This window comes from Mercenaria mercenaria, chromosome 6 (genome assembly GCF_021730395.1).
Source record: "Mercenaria mercenaria strain notata chromosome 6, MADL_Memer_1, whole genome shotgun sequence".
NCBI classification, from domain to species: domain Eukaryota; kingdom Metazoa; phylum Mollusca; class Bivalvia; order Venerida; family Veneridae; genus Mercenaria; species Mercenaria mercenaria.
In genome coordinates this window covers 53,467,490-53,486,275 of record NC_069366.1, presented here as the reverse complement: position 1 = coordinate 53,486,275, position 18,786 = coordinate 53,467,490, and the positions used below count along the sequence as shown (strand labels likewise).

At 35.7% G+C, this 18,786-nt stretch overlaps 1 protein-coding gene across 4 annotated transcripts in view; it reads right to left on the bottom strand.

The window, feature by feature from the left end:
• Positions 1-18,786, bottom strand: part of LOC128557743 (solute carrier family 12 member 6-like) — a 127,824-nt gene that overhangs the window by 55,608 nt on the left and 53,430 nt on the right. For 3 of the 4 annotated variants that reach the window (XM_053545916.1, XM_053545917.1, XM_053545915.1), the window contains 2 exons: positions 5,389-5,486; positions 2,746-2,853 (listed from right to left, as the gene is read on the bottom strand). In XM_053545916.1, coding sequence (XP_053401891.1) covers positions 2,746-2,853; positions 5,389-5,486 — 206 coding nt within the window. Of the gene's footprint in view, positions 1-2,745; positions 2,854-5,388; positions 5,487-14,250; positions 14,866-18,786 lie in introns of those variants that run through there. The other variant, XM_053545914.1, reaches the window with a different exon arrangement.

Here is an 18,786-nt window from a genome sequence, read left to right as displayed (position 1 = left end):
AATACAAATACTAGTCATGCCACAACATGTCGCGGTAGACAGCAGGGCATCATTTCAGCATAATTATGCAGCACCTGGGTAGTTCCAATGATTTTTGTAAGCCAGATGAAGGGCATAAAATGACCAAATTCTACGTGACAACATTACTGTCTAGAATCTAAACTTCATTCAGTAACCCTATAGATTTTTAACTAAGGCAAAAAAGGACAGAATTTCTCATCACCCCGAACATTCTAATTTTTTTGGCCAAGACATAATTATATCACATACTAAATTATTATTTAATCTGTTATTAATCCCCGGCTGCTTTGGGTTTTGTTTTTTTTCTGAACGTCCCCTGAGCTTTGATAAAACCCAATTTCCATATGTTGATTGCCTGGCAAGTGTTGTTTCAGACAGCCATATCATCATTTAGTTTGGAAAAAGTCTGGCAGTGTGATTCAATTCTCACACAGGCTGAGAATATATCAATCTCTGCTGTGGAATCTGACTGATTTTGTTTCATACTTTTCAAGGAACTGCCAGAATTATAGTTTCAGACAGTCTGTTTGTTCAAGTTTACATCACAATGCTACCTTGATAGAAGCACTGATCTTCAGCAAGCAAGTTGGATAGTTTTCTAACCTCCAAATCTAAGCTGGGCTTGAACCAACTGGGGTGAGAGGCAAGTAATTCCTGACTTCAATCAACCAAAGAGGCCCCTAGTTCTCAAACAGTCTCAGTTGACTCAGTGGTCTGGAGTAGTAAAATACCAGACTACAAAGCCATTGTTGCATGTTTGTAAATATTGTCTAGAACTTATGTCATCCATTTGACATAAAACAGAAGGCATTCACATTTAAAGTACATGTCTAAACTAAGACAATCAGCAACCGCAAACAAACAAACATGAAATATCTCCAAGATTTTTCCAAACATCAGTATCAGTAGCTAATTACTACTTGTGTTTTTGACTGAGGGCGCACATCTGAAAGCACAATATTCTTGATACAGACAAGATAGTTGTACAGGAAAGTCATACAGAACAAGGGAATATATGGAGGTGACTTTCAAAGATACAATGACATAATTTGGAGAACAAGAGAATTTCCAGTTATATTGGCAGAGGCAGCTCAAACACCTCTTTGCAAGACATTATTTTAGCTCGGGTGGAACCACAGAATTTAGAAAGCCAAAAACTTGGGTGGAACCACACACTTTAGAAAGTCAGCAGCTGGAGTAGAATGACACACTTTGAAAAGCATCTGCTTGGGTGGAAACATACACTTTGGAAAAGCAATTTGCTTGAGTGGAACCATACACTTTGGAAAAGCAGTCTGCTTGGGTGGAACCATGCACTTTGGAAAAACAATCTGCTTGGGTGGAACTATACACTTTGGAAAAGCAATCTGCTTGGGTGGAACCATACACTTTGGAAAAGCAGTCTGCTTGGGTGGAACCATACACTTTGGAAAAGCAGTCTGCTTGGGTGGAACAATCCTCTTCAGAAAGCCAGCTGCTTTGGTGGAACCACATACTCACATACTTTGGAAAAGCAGTCTGCTTGGGTGGAACCACACACTTTAGAAAAGCAATCTGCTTGGGTGGAACCATACACTTTGGAAAAGCAATCTACATGGGTGGAACCACACACTTTTGAAAGCCAGCAGCTTGGGTGGAACTACATACATTAGAAAGCCAGCAGCTTGATTGAAACCACAAACTTCAGGAAGCCAACAGTTTTGGTTTTGGAAGCCAGCTGTTTGGTCAGAACTGCACACTTTTGAAAACCAGCAGCTGGGATGGACAACAGGCTTTTGAAAGACAAGAGCTGAGGTGAATCCACACACTTTGGAAATCTAGCAGCTTGTGTGGAATTACACAATTTGGAAAGCCAGCAGCTGGAACAGAACCACACACTTTGTAAAGCCATCTGCTTGGGTGAAACCACAAAGTCTGGAAAGCCAGCAGCTGAGTTTGGAACCACACACTTTGGAAAGCAAGCAGCTGGGGTGGAACTACACACACTGGAAAGCCATCGGACTGTTTGGAACCACACACTTAGGAAAGCAAGCAGCTAGGGTGGAACCAAAGACTTTGGAAAGCCAGCAGCGTGGGTGGAATCACATACTTTGGAAAGCCCGCAGCTGAGGTTGAACCACATACTTTAGAAAGCAAGCAGCTGGGATGGAACTACACACACTGGAAAGCTAGCAGCTTGGTTGAAACCACAAACTTGGGAAAGCCAACAGCTTTGGTGGAACCACACTCTTTGGAAATCCAGCCGCTTGGTCAGAACTGCAGACTTCGTAAAGCCAGCAGTTTGGTTGGAACAACACACTTCGGAAAGCTGGAAGCATGGGTGGAACCAAAAACTTTGGAAAGCTAGCTGGATGATTTAACCTAAAGAAAGAACACTACTTGGACTGTCTTGTGTTGCTGGTTATAACAAATGTAGAACCTTTGTTTCTGGTTTGTGAGTTGTAAATCCAGAAGTTAATTGTCCAAGTAATGTCATATATAAAGTTAAGAGTTCCATTTTGTTTCTGTTTTTTGCTTTTTACTTCAAGAAATTCCAAGAAGCTTACAATGTAATAATTTGTATGATATAATGATTTGTTATGTCTGGATCATTAAACATTTTATAGTCAACAAGTTCCTCTTTCTGCATATAAATAACCGTTAATGGACAGGTGTTTTACAGAAAGTTGTTTTCCCATAACTCTACCAGACAATTTGTAGCTATTTTACGGTTATAATTATTACCTTTGCATGTGTCTTTTTTCTCTCGCTTGTATTTGGTTCTATTCCTGCATGGTAATTTGCCAGTCGGTTGAGAAGAGCTGATATTTTACCCTGATGGTGAATGTCTTCCTGCAAACAAAAAACAGACCTTATTAGAATTTAATTAACTGAAATACTGGTATATTAATTAAGCCGAAGACTGCTAATTTGCATACAGTAAGTGACTAAACAAAGTCTGCTTGATTTACTGTTTTAAGGGAGGTCTGCTTGATTAAACTGTCTAAATGTGGCCTACTTGATTAACTGCATAAATTAGGCCACCTTGACTACCTCAGTATTTGGGGGTGATGTACAAAGACAAATCTAGAATCATTTGTCTTCTGCTGCATGTAGGATAGTTGTGAATTACTTGCAAAGAACAAGTTTGCACAGAATACAAGAAAACTACTTTAAATTTTTGATTCACCTTATACACAACACTTTTTTTCTATATAAGACAATGCTGTTCACATTATATGTCTTTCTAAAAGTTACTATTCAATTTTTAAAAGTTCCTATCAATTCAAATTTATCATAAAAAAGCAATTTTGATTTCCACTTAAAATTTAGCATCCTTTTTAAGATTTTCAAGTTGATCAATTATTATTAAGCTTTCTGCAATCTTCAATAAGCATCTATCCAAAATTTTTGTTATCAAGTTAGGAAATATCCATCATGGGAGAAGTTGTTTGTATTTTTCACTCTACTGACCTCTACATGCAGTCACACTGAAACATGAAACTGAAAAGGTCCATCCAAGGATGCTATGGGTAAGTCAATAGAAGATCTTTCAAGATGTTGATCAGATGTTCTTTTTCTATTTCTAGCTCCTCTGACACAATGGAGCAGCAAAGCGAAACCATTTGATCAAAACTGACAGAGGTCCTTGTAATAAATATTATTGCTACAAACCAACTTTGATGACCATCTATTAAGTCATTCATGAACAGAATCTGCTTAAAGGTCTTTCTTTTTTATGTTTGTTTGTTTTCAATTTAACACTGTTTTTCAGTTATGTAACGGTGGGCAGTAAACCTAACCAGTGTTCCTGGATTCTGTACCAGTCTTAACCAGTGTTCTCCGCAAGTAGCTGCAAACTTCCCTACATAAATCAGAGGTGGAGGACAAATGATTTCTGACACAATGTCTTTTATCAAATTGACAAGGAGAACATAAGCCCTGCCCAGGGATCCAACTCATGACTCTACGATCCATAGATCTGCGCTCTCCCTATTGAGCTAAGTGGGCGGGCTAGTTTTTCTTCTTTCTTTTTTTTTTTAGGTCTGGTAGTCTCTAATTTTTTAAGGGGCAAGAAGGAACCATTTCAACTTAATTGAGATAGGACCATACAAATATGCTGTAGACCATTAGTTTCCTGATTACACATACAAGCAAAACCTTTTGAATAAATCTGAGAGAGGACCATGCTAGGATGCTACAGGCCAAGTTTGGTGCTATTTTGACCAGTAATTTTACAGGAGATGTTTAATAAAAAAGTTGATGCAGGACAACTCAGACTGATGCTGGATGCCGGAACATCTACCTATACTAATCCCTTACACTAAATAAAGTTAAGCGAGTTGAAAAAAGCCGCAATTCACAGAAGGAAAAACAGTCAGGAATTTGCAGTTTCTGACCACCATTACCTAAATAAAATATGGTTGAAAAATGGCTAATTTCTGGTGGTAAAAATAAGATCCCTAAAAAATCGTTAAGATTTTTTATATCCTACATTTTTATATGTGAGAGTTCGATGACAGGGTCCATCATGTCTAAATGTATCATCAGCCACTAAATTCATTTTATTATGTTACAGTGATGGGAAGGTTATGACAAATGGTTTCAATTAATAAAATTCAGGTTCTCAATCCAAAAAACCAACAAATTATCAAGTTTCTGTCTTCTAACATCAATCCACCAAAGATTCAAGATAGTTTTCCAGTGATTAAGGAAGATTCCATCTTTTCCTGTATCTTTTCCTGTATATTCTCATAAAATATCAAAGCACAAAGGTGTTAACAGCTGGGGGTTATCTTTCTGCTTTATCTAAGGAGAAATCTTCAACACAATGTGCAACTTAGTGGTTGCTCTTTCTCTGACAAAAATATGTCGCTCGAAATGCACCTTGATATATTTTTATTCGCATGAACATAATAAAGAATTGCATGCACAACCATCTCTTCATGAAAGCAGCTTTAAGATTTTTTCTCATCCCTACAGCATTTCCAATGTTACAGTACAACACAGGAAATGTTTCCTTGAACTACTCCAAAAACCGCAGTTTGATTGGCTGAAATATCAAACTACCGCATATAAGGCCACAGACTGGCTGAAATATTAAACTATCTCACAGATGGCCTTTGATTGGCTGATTTTTTATATTCAATTACCTCAAATAAGGCCATTTGATTGGCTGAAATATTAAATTACCTCAAATAAGGCCATTTGACTGGCTGAAAGATTAATTATCTCATATAAGGCCATGACTGTTTGTCTACAATATTGAAGTAATATACTGAACTATCTCAAGTAAGGCCATTAAATGACTGTCCTTTTGACTGGCTGAAATATTAAACTACCCCATGTAAGGCTATATTTGATTGGTGGACTCTGATATTAAATTACCTCATATAAGGCCATTTGATTGGAGCCGGAGGATGCCCTTGACAGTTCATCAGCCAAAGCCAGGTACTGCTGATCATTATGCTGGGCGGTATCATCTCCTGAAATATAACAACAAAAGTTCTATATTTTATATGCCAATATCTACAATAGTATGAAAGGTGGCTGGTGCTTTTCAAATTCCAGGAAAGATAAACTATCCTATTCAGACATTCTCATGAATAATTTTCTTTTTTTTTTGTTCTACACTGCTTGCCCGTTGTCAAACTACCAACAAAATATAATCGATTATTTTCATCAGGAAAAATGGAAAATATAATTATTAATAATTTCATAACTGAAGTTCTAAGATCATATCTATAATTTGACAGCACTGATTCTGGTTTCTGAGGGGACAGCTAGGCTGCATTAGCTTTGGGGGACATTTCATAGTGTCTCTTAATGCTGCAGAATTCATTCAGAACAACTGCAGCTTTCTACAGCTGGGTTTTACCATAATATTATACTATTGTTACACTATTTCAAAGTAATCAACCACTTCATATGACCATATAAATTTAACAAAAAATTACCATTAAAACAATCGAATTATTAATCAAATAACCAACATTCATTACCACACCTTGTGAAAACTGTCTTGTTAAAGGTATAACTTCTTCGATATTTGTAACACAATACAATTATACATCTCAAATATAGAACATTTTCTGGACCATTTCAATGACACTGTGAAATCACTAATATTCATGGGGCACTAATTTTTGTGAACTTGAATTTCAAGGTTGCATCAATCTACAAATTAATTCCCAACAAACAAATAATTCCTTTTCAGTTATCTTTTAGAAACAAAATCCGTCAATTTATATATCCCAATTTTCATAGCCATTTTGGTCAAAACCACGAAATTTCATGACCACGAAATGTCATGACAATGAAATTAAATATTTTCACAGTATTTCCTTAAAGTTCCATAAGGCTTTAATTTTATGCAAAACTGTCCAAACAGATGTCATGCATTATATTTACCCTACTTTCAATATTACACAAGAACTACAGTTAGAGCCCATAAAGGGAGGTAATAGAAAACAATGAATTTGATAGTATTTTCTATTATATTAATTAATATTCAAGCCTTTAACAACTATTAAAGAAAACTATTATCAAAAATAGGATGTAAGAAAAAATTAGTATAGTGTTTGTTTATAACAAAAAAAATATGGCATTCGCATCATAAACACATTTTAAGGCATAATGAGCCCATTAAGGCTCATGCATATTAGCTGCAGCTATCAACAGAGATCTACATCTATTTTCAATCCTGTTTCTACAATTATTAGTGCTATCTTTACAACATTTTGCAAATTTTCCAGGTTTTCTATAACTACAAGGTTTGGTGCAATGTAAGCCAGGCAACATGATCATTTTAATGGTGTAAATACAACTGGTAAAACAGTATGATTTGTTTATTTTCTTGGCAATATTCATAAAACCTTCAAGCTAAAATAACTTCATACATTATATAGGTCTTTCTGAAAGCTAACATTCTCCTCAATGAAGGTTGACAGCTTTTAATTTCGGCAATCCACTATGACCTGAATTCTGATGATGATAATTATTACATTAAAATTGTCTAAGAAAACTGCTAAACTTCTTGCAAAAAATACTTCTACATGATAATAATTATATGGTGTGCACAGCACCATGATTGTAGAATTCTTGTAGAACAACAATTAGGGAACCAGTATCTGAACTGAGGACCATGAGTTTTCAAAAACTTGTAATAACTGGATTTTTAAAATTTTTTTTGTTGGATTTAACGTCGCACCGACACGATAGGTCATATGGCGACTTCCCAGCTTTAATGGTGCAGGAAGACCCCAGGTGCCCCTCCGTGCATTATTTCATCACGAGCAGGCTCCTGGGTAGAACCACCGACCTTCGTAAGCTAGCTGGATGGCTTCTTCACATGAAGAATTCAATGCCCCGAGTGAGGCTTGAACCCACATCGATGAAGGGCAAGTGATTTGAAGTCGGCGAGTAATAACTGCTATATTTAAGCGTTATTTATGTTATTTATGCAAATAGTTCATCCTGATCTTTTGGATGTTTGTTCTCCATGTCTGTGAAAAAGACTGCATTTATATCTTTTCCGTGCCTGTAACATAATAAAACATATTAGCGTCTGATGGCCCTTTCACGCTTCCGTATAATCAACATTTTATCACATGATTTCTGAAATGTCGGTCTGCAGCTCTCAATCATGGAAATATCTAACATCCAAGTCATATACTGACTCTTTTAGATAACATCATAAAGGACCTTTGAACAATTTGACAAAGTTTAAAAAATCCTCATATACTCTTGCTCCGTTATGGACCCCTGTGGGATTTGTTTTTATTCCGAGTTCAAATATTTTTTCATAAATGAAAAGCTGACATATCTAGCTAAAGCCCAGGTATTTTCAAATCATTAGAAAGTGCTGAAAATCGACTCCCTGTATGCAAAAAAAGAAGTCCACATGCATACATTTAGACGGGGGTGACCCCTACTCCCGGAAAAAGCTGAAGGTCATCTGACGTCACTTTCTGTGTTGTCAAAAACATACATATGCCTGGCGGGTTGGTATAAAAATGTGCCCGTCGTCCTAAGGATATCAAGCTTTATGATAATATCTTACCTCTTTTTTTTAAATAAAATAACTTTCAGTCTCAATAGAGCATGCACATAGCATAAAGCATACACAGCACTTTCATTTTGTGAAGACACCAAATGGGGAAGAAATTATGAAACTGAATATTCCATTTCAGCTGATGACATGGGTTCCTTTTATAAATGATTTCACAGTGAATGTTCACACAACCCCCACCATTAAATTGTCAAACATTTTGGAACAACAATTTCAAACCTGAAGTTTCATTTGTTCCTGCCAATTTAAACCATGCAATCTGAGGCAAGAAAATAAATTTCTTATTGGGTAATTAGTGCCAATCTCCTAGCAATCAGTGAGAGATTGCCAAGTTAACTGCTACCTCATCAAACATGCACCCCATTTCTTAAAGTTCATTCTATCACAGAAATCAATCTTTCTTTCTAAAAAGGAAAAACAAAGAGAAAAAGTATCAATTAACCTTTCTGGAAGAGATTAATTAGTGATTTCTGCAGCAAAGAAAAAACACAGTTTAACAAACTACAGTCCAACTTTGATCACTCAAACTTGACAGGACCATATCAAAGTTTGTTCCTATTATCAGTATAGTTAGAACCATAAAACAATATACATTGTAAAGGGATTCTGCCAGCACCTGACAATGATTCCAGCAAAGGACAGTCTTCAAATTATCTGAGTTCAAGCGAACGATGTTTGACTGTTATCAGTGTTTTTAACTGACTGAAACTGTAGTGAAATTGACTATTTAGTACACATCCAACCATCCCTTCAAATTATGCAAGCTTTAGGGTAAATGTATGACTCAAATGATGATTGGACAATCTATGTAAACAATCATAGCCAATCAAACCTTGTGACCTTTGGAATTCCCACAAACACTTTGCAATAACACGAGAAAACGCTATTTTTCAGCTAACTAAAAGATACCCGATTTGAGAAACACGTGATTGCGAAGTTTTGCGTGACTTCACCACACGTTTTGACCAATGAAAAGTTTGCTAATGCCTACAAAAACATGCCCACTTCACTGTCGTTGAAGAAGTTAATTACTAATTGATGTTAAATGATCAATTAAATACGCATGTTCTAGCTGTTGTTGATTTAAACTGTTTGTAGAAAAAGTGCGAAAATCGGCCTCATTGATTAAAGATGTTTAATGATTTATAATGAAGGCCATACATCGTTACGCTTTTTTCCAAACAAAAGATCAAAACTACCTCATGCTTCACATGTAGTATTTTAATGTATGCAAACTGAAATTTTGTTATTATTATTGAGTTAATAATAGTTGTATAAAATATCAATTTTCATTGTTTATTATTAACTTGGTCGAAAACGACTAAGAATGAAAACTGTATCAAAATCTCAGACTTATTACAATGCACGTACATGTGCAAAGCATCCCAAACAGAGGCATGGAAAAGCAATCTTTCCAACATAGTGAACTGGTTTTCGCAAGCCAAAGAAAATGACACTTTTTGTTGTAAAGCACACGCTGGAGTTATTGATTGCTAAGAAGAACATTAGTAATGCGAAGGTAAATGCTTGTCAATGTATCCTGGTAAAATGATAAAAGTAAAACGAAAAAGAAACCGGCCTAAATTCATTATTGAACACTCAGGTCACAAGTCTGAAATATATATATATATATATACTGGCTGCCCTCCGATCAGCCGTCACCTGGCTTAAGCAGTCAAATTGTCTGCTCCCCATAGCTGGCTGCTTAAGACAGGTTTGACTGTATTAATACAGATTTTATACTAAGTGAAGGGCAATAACTCTGATCTCACTGGGTGAAGTTATAAACAAAATCTCAGGTACACAACTTCCCATAATGGATAATACTCATATGAGCCGCGCCATGAGAAAATCAACATAATGGGTTTGCGACCAGCATGGATCCAGACCAGCCTGCGCATCCGCGCAGTCTGGTCCGGATCCATGCTGTTCGCTTACAGTTTCTCTAATTCCAATAGGCTTTAAAAGCGACCAGCATGGATCCTGACCAGACTGCGGGGATGCGCAGGCTGGTCTGGATCCATGCTGGTTGTAAACCCACTATGTTGGTTTTCTCATGGCGCGGCTCATATGATTTCAAGACTCTAGGTCAAATACTTTTTGTGATATAATGTGGCACAAAATTTAAGCCACGTAAGCATATTTTTAACAAGTCAAGAACTATTAAGAGAAACCAAAATTTAATATAACCTTTTAAAATGTTTTTCTTAGAATGTGATTCTGAAAACAGATTCTTCATTCGCAAAACAGAATTAATATCAGCAACATTTGATTAGTTTCATTCTGCAATGCTTGTCTGATATATCTATACTGGTTGGGAACCATTTTCCGGACAGGACTAGTTTCCGGACACATGTAATATTCGCTTTATTTCGTTGTAATTCATGCAATTGTTTCATCTAGATCATTTAAATGTTTGTTCTTCATGCTAACAGCAAACCACTATTTTATAAGGCTGTATAATGTTTTGGTTTTTGATGATAACTCACCTGCGTTTACAAAACAACTTTCTGTCTTAACAGGGCATGAAGATAGCACTGCGCATGCGCAGTAGTTCACAAATGCCGAGGTATCAAGCGGGGAAGAAATAATCAAACTACATAATGATTGTCTGCTGATAACATGTTCTATTTTTAATTTAACGCTAAAAGTTACGTAAGATGCAGGGCTGAGGATTTTTGCACTAATTTTATTCTATATCTATTGGAATTATCAAGAATTTGTATACGACGAAAATCGAATTTTTTATAGTCAACTCGGTTTGCTTTCGTAGCTGCTATTGAAAGTCGAGTTACGTTTCGTGCGCAATTTTGAAGAGATGAATGATAAAGAAATGTGTAGAAATAGTTTAATTACTTATTTTGATATCAAATTAACAACAAAACACAATCAAAATATTTGTCCTGAAACTGGTTTACCTGACGGGAAAAATAACTCATTTTAGTGACCCCATTTGAGGCCCCATGGAACCCATATTTTACGTCACAACGCGATGCTGATTACAACATCAGATGTGGAAGGAGCTGAAGTTTGTGCAGTGTGAGCTTCATTTATGTCAAATATTTTTTTATGGAATAATGGAGCCGAAATATGAAAATGTGTCCAGAAAATGGTTCCCAACCAGTACTGACATTACCTGAGAAAGTTACACATATGACATTTATGTAATTTGATATTGTTTCTTCAAGTCACAGAGATACCACCAGAAAATTGTTAATTATGTTTAAAGCTACTCCCCAGTATTCACCGTAGAGCTAAGTGTTAAAAATTTCAATATCTTCATTTAATATGTTCTGCCTGAATCTGAGGTTAAAGATTCAAGATTACATTTTGAAGATTGTCAAGATTATTGAATCTTGACACTCTTCAATCTTGATATTGAGATATAGTGAAATTTTATGGAGAGTTGATTTTATTCATCATTAGTTGACTTTCTTAACAACAGCCACTTCTATAAAACAGGAGTTTTATCAAATTTGGACAGGACTTTACATTTACCCTCAAATTGTCAATAAAATATTTTATATTATACAATTAGGCACTGATTCAACCACTTTAAGAAACATCAAGTGCTATTGCATGCAACGGCTTGGCACAAGATTTGTCAGCTATATTGATGTTAAATATAAAATGAAGGCGAGTTTGGTGCAAAAATTGCAGTGTACATAATTTCAATATAGAATGTTTGCATTGTAATGTTTCCAACATGTAAGCAACTGTCAGAAATGGTTTTATGTATAATTTTATGCTCCAAAAAGGAAAATAATCACAATGTGTCATGCTTCTTTAGGTTCAATTTGGTAGGACTGAATTTAAGTATATATGAAGTCATTGTTAATTTCCTTGGGGACTAATTTTCATGGATTAGGGTTGCATCAATTTGTGAAAATTAAACACCTGAAAGGAAACAAAAAAACTTAAATCTTACACCTAAAACCGAAATCTCTGAATTTATGACCCAATAAAAAATGCTTCTGGCCGAAACAACAAAATTTCATGATTTCACAGTATTAAAAGTAACAGAGGGAGTAATAACATATTCAAAGTAACAGAGGGTGGTTGTAACGTTTTTAAAGTAACAGTCAGGGAGGTTGTAACGTATTCAAAGTAACAGTCAGGGTGGTTGTAACATATTCAAAGTAACAGTCAGGGTTGTTGTAACGTATTCAAAGTAACAGTCAGGGAGGTTGTAACATATTCAAAGTAACAGTCAGGGTGGTTGTAACGTATTCAAAGTAACAGTCAGGGTGGTTGTAACGTATTCAAGGTAACAGTCAGGGTGGTTGTAACATATTCAAAGTAACAGTCAGGGTGGTTGTAACGTATTCAAAGTAACAGTCAGTGTGGTTGTAACGTATTCAAAGTAACAGTCAGGGAGGTTGTAACATATTCAAAGTAACAGTCAGGGAGGTTTAACATATTCAAAGTAACAGTCAGGGAGGTTGTAACATATTCAAAGTAACAGTCAGGGTGGTTGTAACGTATTCAAAGTAACAGTCAGGGAGGTTGTAACATATTCAAAGTAACAGTCAGGGAGGTTTAACATATTCAAAGTAACAGTCAGGGTGGTTGTAACATATTCAAAGTAACAGTCAGGGTGGTTGTAACGTATTCAAAGTAACAGTCAGGGAGGTTGTAACATATTCAAAGTAACAGTCAGGGTGGTTGTAACATATTCAAAGTAACAGTCAGGGTGGTTGTAACGTATTCAAAGTAACAGTCAGGGAGGTTGTAACATATTCAAAGTAACAGTCAGGGAGGTTTAACATATTCAAGAAAACAGAGAGAGGTTTAACGTATTCAAAGTAACAGAGGGAGGTTGTAACGTATTTAAAGTAACAGAGGGAGCTTGCAACATATTAAAGAAAACAGAGGGAGGTTTAACATATTCAAAGTAACAGAGGTAGTTTGTAACATATTCAAAGTAACAGAGGGAGGTTGTAACATATTCAAAGTAACAGAGGGAGCTTGTAATATATTCAAAGTAACAGAAGGAGTTTGGAACGTATTCAAAGTCACAGAGGGAGTTTGGAATGTATTCAAAGTAACAGAGGGAGCTTGTAACAAATTCAAGATAACAGAGGGAGGTTTAACATATTCAAAGTAACAGAAGGAGGTTGTAACGTATTCAAAGTAACAGAGGGAGGTTGTAACGTATTCAAAGTAACAGAGGGAGCTTGCAACATATTAAAGAAAACAGAGGGAGGTTTAACATATTCAAAGTAACAGAGGTAGTTTGTAACATATTCAAAGTAACAGAGAGAGGTTGTAACATATTCAAAGTAACAGAGGGAGCTTGTAATATATTCAAAGTAACAGAAGGAGTTTGGAACGTATACAAAGTCACAGAGGGAGTTTGGAACGTATTCAAAGTAACAGGGGAGCTTGTAACAAATTCAAGATAACAGAGGGAGGTTTAATATATTCAAAGTAATAGAAGGAGGTTGTAACGTATTCAAAGTAACAGAAGGAGGTTTAACATATTCAAAGTAACAGAAGGAGGTTGTAACGTATTCAAAGTAACAGAGGGAGGTTGTAACATATTCAAAGTAACAGAGGGAGCTTTTAATATATTCAAAGTAACAGAGGGTGGCTTGAATGTTTCCAAAGTAACAGTGGGAGATTATAACATATTTAAAGTAACGAAAGAGGGATGTCAAGTTTTCAAAATAATGAAGATGGGATTCAACGTATATATAAAGTAATGAGAGTTGTTGCAACAGACTGAAGCACAATCATGCAAAATCCTAAATTTAATATTGCATTATAATCAGATCTCACATTTTTGTCTTTTACTATCTGGTATTTAATCATCTTCAATGCTTTTTTTGCAGGAAATTTACAAGAGTCATTCAAGTGCATATCGCTATTAAAGCCTGGGGGAATTTTTCTTAAGTCTTAGGCACACTACATAGCTGTGTGCATAAAGATAGTATACTGGGCACATGAGACAATTTAGTGCACAAGTGTACTGATATTAGCTCATAAATTATGTCATCTTCTCACATACCCCTTACATTTACTGTTTTAAAAGAGATTCCTTCTGCAATTTATATTTCACACAGGTCTAAAGTAAAAACTACATTTAGTTACACTTCATCAAATTACAAATTAAATTGTTCTTCAAATATATCATACATAAGATAATCAAACTGATAAAACACAAAACATTAAATCACCTTCTTTATCTTCTGGATGTTTTATTCTCGTGATCACACGATCTCCGTTAGCTGTTGTAACAGTGATTGTGGGTAACGGCTCTGTCTTTTTGGGACTTTGCTCTTCTTCCGGGGACACCCTACCGGCAAAATGTTCTTTTGGTGTGTTAATACCCGCCCCTGTTGGTAACAGGGGTTCCAAAGGAATGTTGTTTACAACGGGCACCTCCTCAATACTAAACTTCTTAACCATTGTTTCCTATTGAATTTTCTTATTAAATCTTTTAATATATTACTTCTATCTATATACTTTGAACACTAAAATTCACACCATGTCATCATAAAAAATTGTTTATCCAATATATCTGCAAAACCTAAACATAGTAGATTTTTTTTTTTCTAATTCATTTTTGGAAAAATAGCTCAGCTATCATTTTCTCCACTATATCTTCCACTTTATTCAAAACATTATATTATCTAAATGTATCCAATATTTTCCTGATATTATTGACACCTTTAATATCCTAGACTATTTCCTCTTCCTGATATATTATTACTTTCAATCCGCAGAATTTCTAGATAGAATATTATCTACAATTTATACAACATTACGTAACATTTTTTCAACTCCCAGGAAATTAGAATTTCACAGCACCACAGTAAAATAGTTCCAAATTTCTAGCAGTAAGATGCGGATAAAATTAATCCAGTAACTACAGTAGCTCAGTGTGACTTTAAGGAGAATAACATTTCAGTACCTTTCCTTGCCAATTTCATAATGCTTTCGCTATCTTTTCGTTTTAGAGAAAGCAGCCCTTTTTTTGTAAATTTGGGGAAGGGTACCAGGTCCCTTTTGGAGGGGAAATTTACGTCGCAAAATCATTGTTTGGAGGAATATATTTGCTGAAAAGTTGTTAAAATCAGGACTGAAAATCAAAACTAATTTCATTTTTTTTTGCATGGGGAATTTTTGGCCAAGGTGGGGAAAAAAGTATACTTTTTAGATTGGGGAATGGGGCCGAATTTCGGCCCTAAAATCAGCATAAAAAAAAGGCCTGGAAAGTCATATGTTTTGTACATTAATTTAAAGATTCAGTTGTTAATTTTTGACTGCATATAATAATTGATATATTTCTAAAATAACAGATTCAATAAGACATTCTGTTTCCATAGAAATGACAGTGAAAACACATTATCGTATAATCAGATTTTATGAGGATTACAGCTGGGTTCAATACATTATGCTTGGATACAAAAAAAACCAACTTTCAAATTAGATTAATTGCCAAAAACACTGATCTAAAACTCTGACAGAAAAATAAAGTGCCATACTTTAACTGCCAATAGTGCATACTAAAAAATCATCTTGGGCAAAGTCATAGTTTGAACTAAACTGCTATTTCGCTATTTCGTGGAGAAATGAATTAGATTTCAAGTTTTGAATGTAACAAGAGCTGTCACTATTGGTGACAAATGCCCCCGAAGTAGGCCAAGAATGCCACAGTTGTATTCGCAAAAAATCACATCTTTTTGTGACCTTGACTTAAGAGGCCTCGGTCATTAGTGTGACACATCTTCTCAATATGGTTAACATTTGTGTCAAATTATTTTCAAATCCCTCAATAAATGGCAGAGTTATGGACCAGACAAGAAACACCTTTGACTTCTAAGTGTGACCTTGACCTTGGAGCTAGGGGTCTGGGTCTTGCACACGACACCTCATCTCATTATAGGGAACATTTATGCCAAGTAATTTCAAAATCCCTTCATCAATGGCAGAGTTATGGACCGGATAAGAAACAGACCATGTTAACCTTTGACCTCTAAGTGTGACCTTGACCTTGGAGCTAGGGGTCTGGGTCTTGCTCATGACACGTCGTCTCATTATGGTGAACATTTACGCCAAGTAATTTCAAAATCCCTTAATGAATGGCAGAGTTATGGAGCGGACACGAAACATACCCTGTTAACCTTTTGACTTGTAAGTGTGACCTTGACCTTGGAGCTAGGGGTCTGGATCTTGAGCATGACATGTCGTCTCATTATGGTAAAGACACACAAGATTTTGGGATATATATGGATGTACATACGTACGTACATAAGGTTAAAACAAAGGTGCGCAGAAGCTGGATAGCTGAAGATCCAAAAGTTTAAACAGAAGTTGATAAATTTTGTTGTTCGCATCTCTTAAATACGTCCCATTCTGTTATTGTACCACATTATCATTGCATAAGCTAGATGGTATGTACCATTTTCGGACTTTAGAAAGGACACTGTCTGTAAATATCTCTTTTCCTTACTGAATTGCAGGACAAGCAAAAATTGTAGCAGGACGAATGAAAATGCTGCATGACGCATTGCTTTCCAAGAAATTGTCAAGCTCCGATGTTGTATAACTCAAAGAAAGCTTGTTTCAACTTCTCCTTTGACATTTAAGTGACCTTCAGCGCAGTGTTCTCTGTAATTATTGCCATTCAAACAATTTAAGGAAGACAAAAACATTCTTCACTGTCTGAAGAAATTTTCAGTTACTTTTTATTTTATTGTCAATTTCAGGGAAGAATTACTGTCTTTTAATACAATGTTGGAAAAGAAATGCAACAAGTAATGGTATTTATTCATCTTTAAAGTTAGATTAAAGGACTAGAATACATTTGTAATGACTGATGTTTTAGTTATTTTCAGTTCAAATATCACTGGAACCAAATAATATACAAGAGCACCGCAATGCAGGGCAATATATACACCTGAAGGTATGACCTTTGACCCCTAAACATTTGTGCCAAGTTTCTTTAAAATCCTTCGAGCAGTTCAAGAATTACAGAGCGGACACGAAACAAAGTCATATGACCTTTGACCCCTAAGTGTGACCTTGACCTTGAAATGAGCCATCCAAAACATGCACTCTGCACCTCGTCTTGATCTGGTGAACATTTGTGTCAAGTTTCTTTGAAATCCTTCAAGGGGTTCATTAGAGTAACAGAGCAGACATGGTATTGCTAACAGACAGACAGACAGACAGACAGACACTGGCATCATAACATAATACGTTCCTTCGGGCATATAATAATTTTGCTTAGGGTACTGTCATAATGCAGTTGCAATAAAAGGCAGTTTGAATAATGGCAGCTGATTTTTTTTGCAATGGTTATAAAAATATAACTGAGCTCCATAAGTTAACAAACACCTGTGAAATTATGTAATTGTGTGTCTTCTGTTAATCTTATTAAGGTTTTATTTATGGAATTGTCTGAATATTTCCAATAAAGTGCGGCTGCCTACGCAAAATTCACAATATTCTAAATTTAGTAATCTTGCAGTATGGGAAGATATGAATTCCTTGGAATGTCAAGAACAAAAACAGTCATAATTACATGATAAGAAAAGAAATCTGCTGATTTATTTTGGTTTTTAGAAATTCTGAAAATAATGAAGTTTGTATGCTGTGAAATTAAAGGTTAAAGTACATACATGTAATGAATAAACAAGATGTTTTAATAACTAAGGCCCACAGGCAACATGTCGAGCACCGCTAGCTGTCAAAAGGACAAGCTCTAAAATGACCTTTGACCCCAAGTGTGACCTTGACCTTTGAGATCGGGACCCGAGGTTTGCGCATGACACTCCGTCCCATAGAGGTGAACATTTACACCAAAGAAAGAAAAGATTGCTCCATATTTATCAAAGTAATGGCCTGGACAAGCTCTAAAATGACCTTTGACCCCCTAACTGTGACCTTGACCTTTGAGATAGGAACCTGAGGTTTGCACATGACACTCTGTCTCACTGAGTTTAACATTCATGCCAAATATAAACAAGATTCCTCAATACATGTCAAAGTTGTGGTCCGGACAAACAAATCTGGATGGACCGACGCACGCACGGACGCACATACACTAAACAGGCATTTGTGCGACTATGTCTTCGCTTCCACAAGCAGGCTTGACAAAAACTCCTAAAAAAATTTTAAAATTCCTGTAACACTACACCTTCTTTTAACCCTTAGCCTGCTGGCGGCAAATGATTCTGCCTTTGCAACCAGTGCAGACCAAGACCAGCCTGCACATCCATGCAGTCTGATCATGGTCTGCACTGTTGGCTATTCTGTCAGGAAATTTTCATCGAACACCCCTTCGAATAATGAATGGTTTTGCCCAAATTGAATGATGGACCAGTCCATTATAGAAATTTAGCAGGCTAATTTAAAGGTTTACAAAACATTTTTGTCAATGCATGTTCTGAATGTGTAATGTCTTGTTACCTTTATATATCTGAAAATAGGTGTAAAAATACCACAGTCCTGTTTTAACTGAAGTACTTAATTAGTTGCTATTGAAGAGATGAAAACATTTTGCTTCAAAATAAACAGAAATTTGTAACAAAATAAATATATAGTTTGGAAAATGGAGACACAGCTGCATTTCTTTTCCAACATCCTTTGTAACAAAGAGCAAATTTCCGATATTTTTCCCGAGCAATTTTTTGCTATCTTCTCAGAAAAATTTATAACACAGATCCAAAACAATGTCAAGCTGATTTTGCAGTATATCATTTAAT